This window comes from Macrosteles quadrilineatus, unplaced genomic scaffold (assembly GCF_028750875.1).
Source record: "Macrosteles quadrilineatus isolate MER2022 unplaced genomic scaffold, UCM_ALF_1.0 Scaffold_1__1_contigs__length_201487025, whole genome shotgun sequence".
Classification (NCBI taxonomy): Eukaryota; Metazoa; Arthropoda; class Insecta; order Hemiptera; family Cicadellidae; genus Macrosteles; species Macrosteles quadrilineatus.
The window spans coordinates 160996235-161013952 of record NW_026542594.1 but is presented as its reverse complement, the minus strand read 5'-3'; the positions used below and the strand labels follow the sequence as shown (position 1 = coordinate 161013952).

The window sequence follows — 17718 nt, the reverse complement described above, 5'->3', positions numbered from 1 at the left end:
GTTATTAGTGAGCCGATTTTGGTTTTCTTTATGTCAATGTTCATGTTTCGTCAAGACCTGTAAAATGATACCAAACTTGACTATACTTGTCATTTGAAAATTTTGAGCTACCCCCTACCCCCGCTATCCCTAAGGGCAAAATTTTCAAAACCGACCATAATTATTGTGGCCCCTCATATCTAAGAAGGGTGCCGCAAACCGATTTCAAATATCTCAAATTGTTGAAAAGTTAAGCGGGGGGTGCAAGTTACTTTTCAGCCACCCTGTATATTCTAATGCTGCATTAATACTTGTAAAAAAAAATCTATTTGATTTGATTGCACTCTGTTATTCCATTTTAAATAGAACCTACCGTCGAAGTGCTTTGTACCGAACCGTTACAGTTGATTGGGGAATGTTTATCTTGATATTTTAGAACCCGACCAATAAAATAAAGTAAGAAAGCAAACGATTCGGAGATCAAACGGAGGATAGCCTAGCCCTGCCTAAGGGCTCCAGTAAGTGGGCCGTGCTATAACCCCCTCCCCCCTCCCCCTCCCCCCCTCAACACTCCACGTAAACTGCGATCATACGCTTCAAAGCGTTGAAATTTCGCTTTACATTTACCTAAGCTCGATATTCTACTCATCATAACTTTGGTGTTTATTTATGTATCTGTAACGCGTAAACATCATGTAGTTTACTTTCATATTTCATAGGAAACAGTTTCACACAACCGTTACTGTGAAAGTTGTGTTCGTACATCGCTTAGGTAAGTACTACAAACGTACAACTCATAGCAAAGGCCATATCAAGTTTCAGCTTTGGTATTGTTTGCATTTGCTGACTCATTGGCTTACTAAACAATACGAGAAATGGACATTGGATTTCGAGAAGAGCTTACCTAACACCCTTACCTAAATGTGTAGTTTAAGTCTATATTTATATCGCGTTTGATTTCAAAGATACCGAGAGAGTATTTTGTATACTCTATGGCTTTACTCACTAGTTATAAAAAAAATTAAATTGTATAGTATACTTTTTTATCAACTATGCACACTTCTAGGATAAAAAGCATAGAACAACACTATTGACAGAGTAGGCCGCTTTGTTGTCAGGTATCTTTAATTCCTTCTTGAACCTATAACTTTAAGGATATAGCCAGGACATTAGTTATAATATGGTAACTTTAATTTTTTTACTGTAAAAAACCTTGTTTTATTTATTATTAACGAACCTATTTTATTTTTAACTTAAACAAATATCACATATTTGCAACGGTTTTTGCTGTGGAAAGTTTTATTAACTATACCACAGTTAATCAAATTCTCCCCAGCAAAAACCGTTGCAAATATGTGATATTTGTTCAAGTTAAAAATAAAATAGGCTCGTTATATTATTGACTATATACCATCAATGGTTATATCATATGACTTTAATGTTAGGTGTTATACGCCTTGGTAAGTAAAGTATAAATACTTTTTAAAGTTAATGATTTGATAATAAAAAAGTAGTTATTTCAAAACATATTTTCTATATCTTTCCAGTCGTTTTCATATCGGGATACAGGGGATTAATTTCGTATGTATTTTCCTCCAAAAAGAGTTAAACAAATTAAAAAATAACTAAAAGTAACATTAAAACGCAAATTAATAGATGTGGTAAACTTTTTTAATTACGACAAGCATTCATTACTACAGGGGTATTTTGTTGCAAAACATAGCTTTAAAATTTATCGAAATTACGATGCTTATGTCTGCTATTTGTAAATGAGTTCTTACACGGGTTCTTTCCTATAGTAGTTCTTTACTAGGCCTATAGTATTACCTTAGAGTTTATGTATTATTTCTCTGTGGTGTTGCCATAAAGATCCACATGTTGGTTACGATTATAATCATTATTTGAAGAATATAGCTCATGATATTATCACTCTTTTCGAAATGTACAAAAACTCAATCCTCACGTTTTCACGACATCAGGATTTCCTACTAGTCTTATCTTATTTCGTCAGACCTCCCAAAGGGTTTCAGTGTTCGGATTTTGCTGGCTTCCACTTCTTCGTTTTCTTTCGAAGAATGAGAACTTTTAGCCTCTAGAAAGTATTTTATTAATGTAAAAGTCATTTATCAACCAAAGGCTGAGTTAGTCGTGTTTTTTTGACTACACGAAGCTGTGAGATTAGGCTAAGACACACCTAACAAATTGTCTTTCTTAACATTTTTCAGTGGAATTTAAGTAATTATACTTACCGGTAAAAACGTTTATTATTTTTAATTTTAAATGTTTATATTTCTTTATTAATATGTTTTCACGTATCTTAGGAGACGTAAATTGTATAAAATCACGACTATGAAACACTTTCTTCTACTAACACTTTTCCTCAGCCAATAGTTTGTTTAAGTCTTCAAGCTAAATGTACTTAAGCCATGATAATATTTAACAAGTAAAAGTCGGAAGAAAGCATGAAGGATGGCACATTGTGTTGGTTTGGCAGCAGTATGAGGCTGGCAAGAAGCCGACCAACTTTACGGCGTGTTTTAGTCTACTGTTTATTTTATTCCTTGACTGAATAAAATATAGTTTGCTAAGAAGTAGCTTTTGACATGATTTATGGTGGAATTTCATATTGCATCGAAAACTTGTTGAAATACGATGTTTTAAAACAGTGTATGCCTTTTAAGAACCGAACTCTTTCTTTTGACACAGACAAACTAACAATTATAGGCAATCCAGATATAATAACTGAGCAGTGCGCAGTGCGTACCTGTGGCCACAGTAGCAGTCGATTATTTATTTTTTATGTTTTGTCTAGATGTTCGTGTGTGCATATTTATGTTATATAGACCTCAATATGAGGGAAGATTGCTGTTGTTTAAAAGCATCTGAAGAAGGCGTCATAGTCAGCGAAAAGGTCGTCATACACCCTTACAGGAGGCATGAGAATCACTAGACGAAATCAAGTGAATGAACTTCTAATACATTTTTACACAAACTAAGTTAATACAGAAGAGCCGGTAAAGTACTAATGCAATGAGTGAATGAAATTATTGGATTCTTTTGTAAAATATAAGCTGGACTTTTGGTTTAAAGTCGAGAGTGAACTCTTTTAGTAGCTACGCTACAGAAAGTTAGCAATTATTGTAATTATTTGAGTTATTCTACCATACAGCAGAAAATACTGTGGAAGCCGGACACCACAAGGTACGTAAACCCTACGCAACAAAGTTTTTCGCAAAGTACTGAGAAATCACCTGTTAGCGAATTTCCCATAGGAAAAGGGAATAAGCTTTACCGTAAGAGTCATGAAAAGAACTGGACCCGGGAACGATTTAATTTAACGTTTTGATGTCCCTATAGGCCAAAACACCATCCGTTCAAAGTCATATATATGTATTTATACATGAATACATAATATATTCTTTCGTATATTACAATTATATTAGTGTATATTATACTTTCGATAAGTCGAACAATTTACAAGAGTGCAAAAATTAATAGCTACAACCATTAACGATTATTTAGTCAATGCTACAACCGATTCAATGAATCTATACATCATTTGGATACATGCGATTTCATGAATCGAAGTTTACAACTGAGTTGTCAACACCTGACATTTTACTATGGAGTAAAAAGCTACTTAAATTCCACAACGTATGTTTAAGAACCCCCTGTTTTTGCTGCAGTGTTACAAAAAGGCGTTTTGTGAGTCAGAGTTTGCCCAAACTGGAGCCACTGTGACATCCTGCCCCAATGTATAAAGAAACGACGACAAAAGCTCCTTTCTAAATTTTACCGGTGGATATTTAACAGTTAAAACTCTTTAAATTCGAGCAATCTCCGACTCATGTTAGTCCACACACTATTTAATCAAGTCTGTCAGAGGTTATTCAAGTACCTCTACACAAAGCATTTTACTACATAAAAGGTGATGTGCAACACTCACCAGAGGAGTGTAGTGGTCCGGTGCCCAGCAGCACGTCTATGCTGCCCTCCGTCAGCATCTCGGTGTCCTGATAGCTGATGCTGAGGGTAGCGTCCTCCTGATGCAGACGAGCTAGCACCGCACCCAGCCCGCTCTTGTCATCCAGGTCGTCAGCATCCCTCAGCTGCAACGTCACACTCCCCTCGGCCCCTGACGAGGAGTACATGAACACCGCGGCATGAGGACTGGCGGAGGCGTAGCTGGTCTGTAGTGGCAACCTCACTCCCGGCACATCATGTAGCCCCTGTAACAACAATAACTATATAGTATCCCTCAGCTACAACGTCACACTCCCCTCAGCCCCTGACGAGGAGTACATGAACAGCGCGGCATGAGGACTGGCGGAGGCGTAGCTGGTCTGTAGTGGCAACCTCACTCCCGGCACATCATGTAGCCCCTGTAACAACAATAAATATATAGCATCCCTCAGCTACAACGTCAAACTCCCCTCAGTCCTGACGAGGAGTACATGAACACCACGGCATGAGGACTGGCGGAGGCGTAGCTGGTCTGTAGTGGCAACCTCACTCCCGGCACATCATGTAGCCCCTGTAACAACAGTCACTATGTAGTATCCCTCAGCTACAACGTCACACTCCCCTCAGCCCCTGACGAGGAGTACATGAACACCGCGGCATGAGGACTGGCGGAGGCGTAGCTGGTCTGTAGTGGCAACCTCACTCCCGGCACATCATGTAGCCCCTGTAAAAACAGTCACTATGTAGTATCCCTCAGCTACAACGTCACACTCCCCTCAGCCCCTGACGAGGAGTACATGAACACCGCGGCATGAGGACTGGCGGAGGCGTAGCTGGTCTGTAGTGGCAACCTCACTCCCGGCACATCATGTAGCCCCTGTAACAACAGTCACTATGTAGTATCCCTCAGCTACAACGTCACACTCCCCTCAGCCCCTGACGAGGAGTACATGAACACCGCGGCATGAGGACTGGCGGAGGCGTAGCTGGTCTGTAGTGGCAACCTCACTCCCGGCACATCATGTAGCCCCTGTAACAACAGTAATAACCACAAATAAGCCCACAAAAATGTGATCACAGTTTTTATGGCCATATACGTGGTAATCTTTACCTAAAACTCTAGCCTACACTCACACTTTGCAGAATGTCTGCTGCCAAAGTACACATCATGAGCTAAATTCAAATTGTCTTAACAGCTGATTAGTTGAAGTTCAAAGCAATACAATTTAACTTATTTTCTTTAAATCCTGGAACCTCATTGGTTTGTTACTCGTGCTGTTAAGTAAAACAATGCTGTTAAGTGAATATATTAAATTCTAAGAACTAAACTGAAACGGCTAGTAAAAAAAAATGGTCGTAGGTAACCCAATTAATAGTTGATTTTATTTTAGAAGTAGAGTATATCTTAAAATAGTTTTAAATGTACCGGATAGCAAATCGTTTTTATTTTATTATTTCATAAAACCGCAATAAAATATAGATAAAGAGTGAACTCTGTTTGTCCATAGGTATAATTTATTACTAACTTATACTTGAGTAGGTGAGCCAGTAATAATATAGGCCTAAATTTCTTCGCGTTCACCTCTTCTCACAACTGCTGTAATTATGTTTTGTACGACAAATATTAAAATGGCATTAAACAAGCCTTGAAACATCAATAAACACGTTATACTGTATACACACGTTCCTGTTTCATGAAGCTACACTAAGCCTGAGTATACGTTGAGATAGAACAGTGAACAGAGCTGATCAGGAGTTGCCCCACTTTCTGGGTTGTTTTCAAAGATTGAGAAAAGGTTTTTGTTGTTTATGAACTTGTTTTCCAGTGGAATTGAAGAACAAAGTCTCGTGTGCATTACGTTTTTATCGACTGACCGCAAACATGTGTGTTATATAAAATTGTATACACATCACAAATGTAACTTTAACAACACTATAAATGTTTAACGTAAATAACATGTTTACTGCATTCGAGCGCATGAATTGAATCAATTTTCGTTCGTCGAGTTACATGTTTTTGCTTTGGGAAAAAATCCGTAAATGATTATTCATTGGATAAAAGATTTGCTACCGTATTATAAACTAGGATACGGCCACAAGCACCTAATGTATGCATTTTAACATTTTAATTATATTCATATTTAATATTATTATAGCATAGAAATACCAATCACATCGTCAAAGTCTTGGCACAGCGTTATTAAATATTATGAATGAAAGACTCTATCGATCAACGGATTCTCCGCATTCCGATAAGCTTGGCCGGGTAAGATAGTTAATCACATTCTTCTGCTTTCAATATTGCAACAAAATGTTGTATCTCACTTGTTAATAGGGTGAGTAAACGCAAGATGTTTTGCGAGTTTTATTTCTTGACGGATATTTTTCGTGCTCAAAATTTAACAGATAAGTATTTGCACAATAAAGTATTCCATTAAAATATACACAGCTCATTATTTTATTTGTCTCACGGTTTTCTTATTTAATAAATACTGTATATTTCTATATATTAATTAAACACCCCGTAACACATGCATTTAGGCCTACAACTATTGACTTGACTTTTTTTGTTTTTTATGATATTTGGTTGAGGTGTTTGTGTGGTGCAAATCCTTACATAAAAAAATAAAAATCCTTCAATAAAAGTATGTTTTCCTAGAGATATCTAACAAAGCAGGCCTTATTGCACTCATTATAGCACGCAAAGTAGCTGATCCCTGCATTTACTTACTTTTCGCACTCATTTTACTTTCCACACTCCAGAGTTTTAATCGAACAACACAAAATAGTGAGCTTCTATTATGCAAGTTATACGGGTATGCTTGAAAACAAGTTAGCAGCACAACTAAATTGATCAGTTGGTGCAGTGTTAACTTGTAATTCCATTTGATTATTGATACAACTACTTAACTTAAACTATAAACCCGTTGTTGCGTGATAACATAAACATTACAAACATCAGATTATATTTAGGGTTTGATTCATTATGTTTGTGAAATTTCATTCAGATTTTGATTTGCTAATTTATGAAACTATTTTATCTAGGTTTTTAATTGTTTGTGAGACAATTTCATTTAGGTTTAAATTTGTTAATTTGCGACACTGCATAGTATAAGTTAACCTGTATATACCGTGTTTCTCAAAAGTCCCAACACCATTTATTTATTCACTTTTTAATAGAGATAAAGTTATAATATTCAGGAAATGTTTATATGATAAAAAAAAGGAAGTCAAAACGTTCAAATTTATAAAGTACAATCGGACTGTTTTAAACCTTAGAAAAAGTCACAATCATGGTACTTTATCTGAAAACTCCATTCTAGCTTCATGTTTCTGAAATAAAAATTTATTTTGAAAATTTTGATGTTTATAAACCCACAGTTTTCAGGCATTAGCAATGAGGACAGTTAATTCATTGTAATACAGACAATATATTATTTGTAAGCAAACTCCATGTCCATAAACACAAAAAGAAGCGATAAAAACACGTGGAAGGTATGAAATGAAAGTGATTTTAAGTGTTGGAAAGAGTTGAGAGGACGAAAGCAAATGTGAAAGAGAAAGGCTTGATTTATGACGTCACTATGACCCATGATGTTATTTATCATCTAGTTCACCCTCCCACCCTTTATTGCATCCATAGTGGGTGATTGATTCATTATAGCTTTTAAATATTTCACTTTGACACAAAAACAATATTAATTTGTAATTGGAAGCAACGTAAATGTTCTTAGGTGCATATTTTTGCATAAACTATTTTTAGTTAACACAAACCATACTTATTTAAATAATTTCCATCTGATTTTAGCAGGTAAAACAAATAAAACCTTTGTGATTATTAAAAAAAAACTGTTGACCTGAGAGATTAATAATTATTTCTACATATATAAGATACATCAAATTTAAAATAGAACCTTACTTTGGAGAATAGCAATCAAACTGAATATTTAACAAAATTGATATTAGTTACTATTAATTGAACCGTTTCTTGAATGCATGATTAAATTATGGTGATGCAAATTGACTTGTCGAAAGTTTAGATAGTAAAGATCACTATTAGACGCCCAAAAAGTAAGTTATTTACTATTGAAACTCTAAAGTGTGATTATGTTTCACTCCTAAAATTAATTATTAGCGTTATATTAGTCATTGGTACTACGCCGAAAACGCAAATATGATTTTATCATCAGGGTCGGATGGTTCCTTTGCAAGGATCATTTATTGGAAGCCAAGTTATCAAGTAGTTTTGTATATTAACGATACAACTTCTTGATACATATCGTTTTACTATGGAGTTCACTAGAAGTGTTTTTACTTATTCACCACATGGAAAACGATAGCCAGTTGAGAAATGCACTTTGGCTTAGACTCTTGCAAAAGGTCAGATCGAGGGACTAAAACGCATTATCAACTTTGCTCTTTGTGACGAAATGTCTAGCTTAACGATGGAAAGGGATGAAAGGCTCTAAGCGGCCACTTCCAAAACAAGGGAGGTTAGATGGTTCTGAACAAGGAAAATTAATTTTGAAATCTAGTTACAGGGTTGGAATTGAGTTTTCATTGTCTGAATAGTTACAACAAAACCAATATTTACAATTCACTAATTGATATTCTCTACGAGGTACACATGATTTGGGAGATACGTTCAGTCTTCTACATACGTTTCGAGGAATGATAATATTACTTTACATTTATTTTTCTAATATTACAAATTAAATTCTCTGCAAACATCCTGTAAAACATTGCTTCTTATGTGCAGTAAATAACGTTTCTAAACTTTATGACTTGAATATGGAACACAGTTCAATAATTACTTGTTCCCTCAGAAACTGGTTGTTTCTAAATTATAGTGATTCAAAACAGAAAGCTATATTTGACTGTTTGCGTTATTTTATATTATAATAAAGTTATTTTATAATGCCTGCATGTTTATAAAAGACATAATAATAAGGATTAAGGTATAAGTTATCGGATGTTCACGGATGTATTTCTCCTATACAGATAGAGCATTCATCATCTGGACACCTCGTTATTAATAACTAATATTATTATTAACAACGGACAGCTCACAACAAACCTAGGAACTCGTTAAAGCTAATGCTATTGAAATACATTTTATTGTAATTCAAATCAGGGCAGGCAAATGGACATTCGCTTAGTCTGCATGTTTGCTGCGGCGGGGGTATTTGTCCTACTAAGAGCTGTTTTCTGTTGCAACACATGATTTTATAAACAGTAAACTTATAGAGTGATTTAATACAATTTAATCTCAATACCATGCAAATCTGTGATCTTGCTCCAAAGCTTATTTCAATGTTTGGAGTAGCTCCAGCGTACTGTGTAAACAACAAACTAAGTTGTAGAATTTAAGTTCTGTATGAGGAAAATGTGGAAAATAATTACTAGCCCAACCATTACGCATATTTTAAGGATCAATAGTTTACAAATCTTCACGATAATAGTAAATCGAACAATATTTAAATACTGCTTTCACTTAAAGCTGGTACTTTTAGCTTAAGCCCTGGTGCGGAAGCGGAGAGCGGAGTTGTTTCTCCTTTTGTCTTAGGTATTTTAATGGTAGTGTTTTCCTAGAAACTGAGCAGACCGCCACTGGACGAGCGGAAAATCGCTTCTCTGTACTCCGCTTCGTCGCATAGGAAAAGCTAGCTTAAAGGTGTGTGCAAAGTAATTCTTTGCAAAGGACTGGTATACAGATCTTAAATATACATTCCCATCATCTTGGAACAACATGTCGTAACGTAAATATTTAATGGTGTTAAATCATTGTTTGCAATGGTTTTTAATAAGGGTGGTTTATTACTCACTAACAAGACTACAAGATCGCGCCACTCATCCTACACTCATCTCCATTCATACTTGTCTTAAAACACCTACTATGTATGGTCGCCATTTCATTGAACAGTATTAATATTATTTAATATCAATAGTACACTCATTTCTTTTTTGAATAATATAACTCAATAAAAAACCCCACACACACCTACATTCTATCAAATCCGTCCATAAAGTTATCTTTCTTCTGACTTACTTCATTGCTAACTCTAACAGAAACTTTAACACAAGAAGATGAATGCTTGAACATAAAGTAATGCCATTAATCACTTACAAAAAAAAAAAAATCATTTATAAAAAAATCAGTAAAAGAATAATTCACTTGAGAAATGAAAAACTAATCAGTGTAGAGCCCATAAGGTGTGGAAATCAATTATAGTTGTTCCCACTTCCATCAACAGCTCCAGTTTAATATTAACATTGAGAGTAATCACCGAATTCCTGTGGGAAATCACTTGAAAGTGAAAAACCAATAATTGCAATCTGCGTGTAATACATTCAAGCTCGGTCCTCGTTTGCTGTTTGTTCTGTACGTGATTACAAAGTTATTACATTTCTGGAAATTAGTTTAAACGTTTAACATCAAACATTCAAATTCAAATCAAAGTTTATATTGAGTAATTTAAAACCATTGTTTGGACGAATTGTATCAAACACAATATTATTGTAGGCTATGGATATTTTGTTGACTTTACAAAATGTAGTTAAGTATCAACTATTGGTCAGGCAAATGGTAACTACAATGTGAAATAACATGATGAAAATGTTTTCTCGACAGTAAAGGACAATTTATTTAGCTGAAGAGGATATCATAACTGACAAAGGCTAACATTAACATACAAACATGTAAAACAACTATAGCAACTATAACAAGTATAGCAAAACATGTAAGTGATAATTTATAACAAATCTAAACATAACACTTTGGAGTGTCTACCTACAAACCTCGTTTGTGTGAATAAATGTTTATAAAAATATTTCTCAACAATGCTGTAAAAAGTTACAATAAATTCGTTAAAAAAAAGAATTACCATTTTTAGATAATAACTTTACCATTTTGAAGAGGACCGATTTATAATGTATATGATATTTGACTGCGAAAAATAAAGCTTGTTTACAATGTAAGTTAGTATAAATTAAACCACTGTTTGCTTTGGAATTTAAATACAGGTTTTAAATATTAATAAGAATTTTCGACGGTAAATACTTGATATCCGACTTTTCTTTATTGAATTTAACATTGTTTAACATAAATATTATACAGTAAAATATGTTTTTAACTTTTACCTTAGTAAAAAAGACTAGCAATTTTGAATTTTGTGTAAAGATACATTAATTTTCAATATTTATTGGTATTGTATTAGTTATTTAAATTGTATATTGTCAACTAATATTTTTACCCTTTCATTTCACAATTCTTTTCACTTGATTGGGAATCCATTAAATACATGATAAATAATATACTATGTATTTGGACATTACAAAATAAAACTATTCTTTCCTTGAAAAACTGTGATTGAGATGTATGATTGAGTAGTAGCATTGCTCTCTAGATAAGAGGTAAGGAATGGAGTTTGAAATTGGATCTATTCAATTTTTTCACTACCACTATAAGTGGGTTTTCAGGTTAAATGAACTAAACTACAAATCATGTTTAGAGTTAGGTTATTTTAGGTTGATTTTAGCTAGAAATAATAACACACTAATTATAAATTGGTAGAAAATCCACAAAAAAGGTAATTTTTAATGGATTACAACTTAAGGATTTGTTTAGCATAAAACTGGTGAACTGTTAACATATTTCAAAAATAAATCACGTGATGTGCGAGTTGTGAGGGCGAGAGAGAGCAGCGCTGTAGCAACATAACGCCTCTTTCACACGAAGCGGCGCGCGCCGTACGGCGTCCGCCGCGCGGCGCTGCGCCGGACAAGCGTGTGTCTTCACACTAGTACGGTTTCTTGCGGCGCGCGCCGTACGGCACTCAATATTTATTATTTTCTGTTCAGTTGTGGCTTTTAAATGAATACTCCACTTAAAAGTTCAAATAAAATGAATGGGCTAATTTTAAATTTAATAAACTAGTGCACCTGTTGCTCGAATTTGAGCAATTGCAAAATATTAAAGGAGTTTTTTTACGAATAATTGTCACAATTTCCGTTGACGTGTGAGAGTAAACTCAATGATAATGTAACTAATCACTCCACTCCAGTTATCGAAACTGGAAACGAACTCACTCTGAAAACGAACGCTCACTCCACTCCATCTATCGAAACTGAAAACGAAAACTCTTGTGTTTATCATGTGTGTACTATGAACAGCTGTAATTAATAAAAATTATTTGTCTGTTTAACCTCAGTGTAATTTAACTAAACAAAATCTTGTCTTCATAAGATATACATTGGGATTTTGATGGCCTGAGGGGCAAAGCCCGAGGACTTTTACTACAGGAATTGGTGAAAGGGGGCATCTACACAAACAATACTTAATTTTGACACATCGTTTGTAAAAATCCGTCCATTATTAACGGAGGAGTAGTATTTCGTAGAAATCGCCTTCACGTATTATATATAAGTATTCGTCATATATGAAAATATTGTATTCTAGAAGTAAAAAAAATATGTTTCATTGCGTATAAATTACTAAATTATTAATTTCCTACTAAATATTCTCCTCTAGTTATTAAAAGAAAAATTTTGTTTTGATACTTTAAGTTGGCCGATTTGCATGGGATGAACATAAAAATATATGTTTTGTAATAACTTAATATATTTTGTTAATAAATAAATATATTATTTTCCGATACAACGATATATAATTTCTTAATTAACTGTTGCACCCTCTTGGTCAGGTAGTTTGCCTAAATTGAGACAGCGTAGGGGTTGGGCCGTGCGGCGCGCGCCGCACCGTGTGAAAGCTCCCATAAGAACCAATGCACCTTTACCGAATTGTGCGGCGTGGACGCCGCGCGGCGCTGTCGTCCGGCTCAAGGTGCATCCGGCGGTAACTCGCGCGCCGTGCGGCGAATTCGCCGCGCGGCGCGCGCCGGACATAGTGTGAAAGGACTCATATACTCCCATAACCCTACGCCGGATCCGGCGGGCGCCGCACGGCGCGCGCCGCGTCGTGTGAAAGAGGCGTTCCTAGAAGTGGCGCCGCTGTTGCCATGGTGACGTAGCCACATGCGTGAGTGACGTCACGCGCCGGTCGATACAACTCTGACGTAGCCACTACGTGCCACACCACCATCTGAGCCTACCACTACAAACCCTGACCAGAGACTAGCCAACCAAACCACATCATCTAGCAGTTTGTGTTTGTATATGTTTGTTTCAAATCAAAATGTAATCAATGTCAATCAACAGGAAAATGTTGAGTGTTTTCCAACACAAAGAGTGCTACTTCGCTTAACTCCTATCTTTATGTATTCCATTCTGTAGCTTGAGGCTGGTTACAAACCTCTACTCTAGGCGCGTGATTATCACAACATTTCGATGATTGACTTTAGTTACATCTTATCTGTCGAGAAAGTCTTACGTCCTAACCTCTAGATCAGCAGCGTCCTTGTTTGTCTCATATTACCATGTCACTAACGCCAACGCGAATTGAAATTCTAGTATCCACGTACATCTACCCTAATGCATAACACTTAATAGAATATAAACCTAAATTATTAATAGTCGTTTGATAAAACGTAAACGAAGTAAAATAACGTATGCAAGAAGATATTACAGAAAACAACCTGATGTCACAACCAATATTCAAATTAACACAACATATATAAAATGTAATTCGAGCCCACAAACACAAATTTGAAATACGAATAATTTTTATAAACACTGTATGATAGTTCCTATATGATTAACCTTTCTAGAAGGCAGTATGTTTCTCGAAGAATACCCTGAATTATCACATGTATGGGTGAATACATTTTGTTGTTGGTATATTATGCAGATTAGATTCAACATTGGAAACGACCGTTGAAGAGAGACCGAGTTTGACTTATTTTTACATTATACTTTTTTTTCTCATTAAGTGCAATTTTGTTTTGTTTTAAGTTGGCAAACATGACACCCCTTTAAAGATATAATAAAATGGATAAAAACACTTCCTTATAAACTTTAAGTTTTCGTGTATTTTAATTGTAAGAAATAGTGGACGGTAATCCGCTATGCCCCAAATGAATGTTGTAAATAACTAACTCGCTGTATAATTAATGATTTAAAATAGTAACGAAATTATTGAGGTAAACCTTATCAGTAGAGCAGTATTGCCATTTAAGGGAAATTCATTAAAGCTACCTCGAATCAGGTATCAGAAAGCTAATTTAACCCTGGAAAGCCTAATAGTGTCATAAGGAAAAACGGTCTACCTAATATAGGAGGACCTGTATAATTATTGTTGTTTTTGCAGTTTTAAACGGATTGATTGTTATAAAAGATTCTATATCGACAGCTGAATACTGAATAAGATCTTAGTTAAGTCTCTTTGTGTATAGTGTTTATGTTTAACAATAATTAAGATCATGATGGAAGAGGCTGGGTATCCATTTGCTAACTATAGACCCAAGTTTTGCCCCATTTGGTTGGACTTCAATCTCACAAAGGAGCTGAGGTCTGTTTGGTCATACAGGAATATGTTTTAGCAAAGATTACATATGTATGTAATCTTTGGTTTTAGGAACAAATGAAATCTGGCTTTAACAAATTAAAGCAGTAGAATGCAGACCATGTGCACATAAATAAATTTGACCTACTCCAGTGCTTTCTTATCATTAAGAATCTTAAAACCATTTCAATCTAAATGTTTGTTGTTTTTGTGACATTTTTACAACCTAATGCGGTTTTAGAATGTAATCAAAAATCATATGCTTTCCATTCTTGCACATACAATTAACATCATGTGATCAGAAATAAATTAATTTATAGAGAACGTTTTATTGAGAGATAATCAAGTAAGTAAGTTATACAGTCTCAAGAATAGTTATGACGATTCGTGAACTGCAAATTAAGCAAAGTGTATTGAGTTGTTTATTTTAAGTTTGAAAGTTGCGCTTTGTTAAAGCAATTTATTTTACATTCAGACAACGGGGACTGGGAGCTGAGGAGGCTGAGTTGGTCGGGCGTTGTGCTTATTATCTGAGCACAAAGCTGACAGTTCTGGTTCAATTTGTTCTGTGTAACAAGTTTAAGAACAAGTTTCGCTCTTTCCCTGTCAGAGCAATACTGCAAATTATTTTAGCGCGGGAAAGTTTCTTTGAGGTTAATCCAACTAAACCGGCAAATGATTTTGTTAACATTATTAGTGTTTTTGCACTATATTAGTCTGTGCAATGTCTATGATGCATTTGTGGACACGGCGTTTCTGAAATGCCGAGTATATTATACAAACCATTGAGGATTTTAATTGCTGAAACCCTGAAAAATTTTGCTTAACTGCATGAGTCGGTTTTAATGATAGCTTATTAAAAACAGGTCCAAAAAAAAGGATTATTTACGTATGAGATGTTAAAACTATATTTTAATATGTAACTTAATAACCCAATAAGTTTTATATTATTTAAAGGAACATTTGTTTTCGCTAAAATTAGCCCTGGTAGATTTTGATGCTGTCTTAACATACGCTTTGGTGTTTTCGGATGAAATATCTTTAAAAGCAGAAAGTCTACCTAATAGTCTTCTTCATGTACATTATTCTTTTAATAACCAGATAAAACTTTATCCCAATTACTGGTATTTAAAGCATATTTTTATAAATGGCTGGATTTCCATGCAATTAGACTTACAAAGTTCTACAATTCCTAGAAACTACTTTATTCTGCTAAAGTGAACCGGCCCCAGTCATTAGGATCACTCAGTCTGCACAAAGAGCAAAGTTGTAATAAGCTTGAGTCCTTCAATTAGTGTGGGGGATGAGCCTTGATTGCCCTTAGCCCGCCTCATTAACAACAGAGCCTAGAGAAAACATTTGCATGCTAAAAATATACGATCCATTTAAAAAAACATTATGATACAAACATACAATGTATAACTAATTGATGTGCTAAATAATATTGTAGATAAGTATTGGTAAATACTACAAATCATTTTACGGTTTCGTTAACTGGAAAACAAAACACAATACAAAAATATGTGATATTCAGGGTGTCTGTTCATATGTATTGAATAGGGTTGTGTCACATTAGATGATAATATTGATTGAATTGTGTATATTTGACGCCCCAACACAAACAGTAAGGGGATAACATATAAATTAAGATACAAAATAATTGCTGTTGTTATTGAAAAACTTATATTGCTATGTTAATATTACATATCCTTGATTTAGAGGTAATTTTTGGAATCCTAATAAAATGTACAATAGCAATGTACTAAATCAACATTATTGGGGTGTTGTATGAGATTCTACTTAATTATCTTAATAGTTTAAAGTTGATTAAGGTTTATACTTTATTATCTTTCTTTGACTAAGTCAAAATCCAACTAGTACTATTCTATTGAACGACTATTCAACTAGCTTTATTTCTACGTTGCGAAGCTTCACTGAAGGTATCAAATATTATCAGAAAGTTAAACCTTTTAAAAAGATTTAAAATTGTGTATAACAACCACCGATTACTGTCACATTTCACAATAAAAGCATTCATCAATGTGACAAAAATGGTGATTTTAAAAACAGGTAGGCCTATTTCTGAAGAAGATCATGGAAATATAGTATACTAATGTCACGTATATATTAATAAAAAAGTTCTATTCATGGAACCACAGACTATAGACCATTCTATTGTCTGCGATGGAACTAATTCTCTAACTCTTTTATTTCCAAATAATAAGAAAGAATTAGTAAATTTGTTCAACATACAGTAGGTAAATATATGCTAAAAAGTGAGTACAAACCTACACTGACTAGTAACATTGTGCTCAATAGCTATCGGACAATGCGCAACAAGCCTTTAGTTGGTAAACCAATTCGTCTCCAAGATCAATTCGTTACTCTGGATTACTATTTGCGTTGTGGCTTCTTCAATTACGTGTTCAAGATGTACCAGGAAAACCTTTGTGAACCATTCTACGAATTGCATTTGTCATTAGGACTACAAAGGGCAACTTGTAATACGGTTGAGAGAGACCCAGTACTGCAGATGAATGACAAGATACTTATTTTGACGTTACCTTTATAATAGGGTATGATATTATATTAATGTCAGTACTTCTTAGGAGAACTAGCTTATGTACCCATTCATTACACGGGTTGGAGGAGTTAAAAGAATGTTTTAATCATTAGTTACATATCTTAACTGAGTAAAATTGCACAATTTTCAACTTTTTTTAAAGAATCTATAAGGCCTAATCCAAGAAAATGTTCGAAACTGTAAACAAAAAAACATGGTTAGACAGTTCAATTTTAGTAATGTTAAATCAAGTGACATAATTTGTTACGTTTATAGATCCATACCGTTCCCATTCTAATATTCGTGTAGTATTTAATAGTTTGATATAACTGTGTGGAATATATGTGTTGTCAAAATGTTTTTGATGGTTAAACTTTGTGGATTTGTTCTTTGTTTCCATGGAGACCATCAATCAATATGTTTACTTTATATTTGGTTATCTCTCACCTCAGAACTTGGAACGCCTACAGGGCAGAGTCCTAGGTCAATATCGAAATGGCAATCGTACCCTTGAAGCTCTAGCTTTATTTGTGTGTAATTTGAGCGCAGTCCGTTCAGTAGTTTTTTGTGGTTAGCGCGTACAAACACACACAGACAGACACCACCTCTTCTTTATAATAGTACAGTTTGATTACATTAGATTTTTGTGGTAGTTTGTTTTGGGTTTACCATAACAGTTTCGACATCTAGAAGGATCGCCCCACCCATAATTGGTAAAGTAACATACAAAAGTGTGAAAACTGTGGTAGACGTG

General features: G+C 34.6%; 1 protein-coding gene and 1 long non-coding RNA gene across 6 annotated transcripts in view; both read right to left on the bottom strand.

The window, feature by feature from the left end:
* Positions 1 to 4341, bottom strand: part of LOC128988600 (serine-rich adhesin for platelets-like) — a 271927-nt gene extending 267586 nt beyond the window's left edge. For all 4 annotated transcript variants that reach the window (XM_054410025.1, XM_054410056.1, XM_054410046.1 and 1 more), the window contains exon 1: positions 3926 to 4341. In XM_054410025.1, the coding sequence (XP_054266000.1) occupies positions 3926 to 4130 (205 nt within the window). In that variant the 5' untranslated portion in view covers positions 4131 to 4341. The remainder of the gene's footprint in view (positions 1 to 3925) is intronic.
* A 428-nt stretch (positions 4342 to 4769) lies between these two features.
* LOC128988591 (uncharacterized) overlaps positions 4770 to 17718 on the bottom strand; it is a 204678-nt gene continuing 191729 nt past the window's right edge. For both annotated transcript variants that reach the window (XR_008490407.1, XR_008490408.1), the window contains exon 3: positions 4770 to 4972. This is a non-coding gene — a long non-coding RNA (uncharacterized LOC128988591). The remainder of the gene's footprint in view (positions 4973 to 17718) is intronic.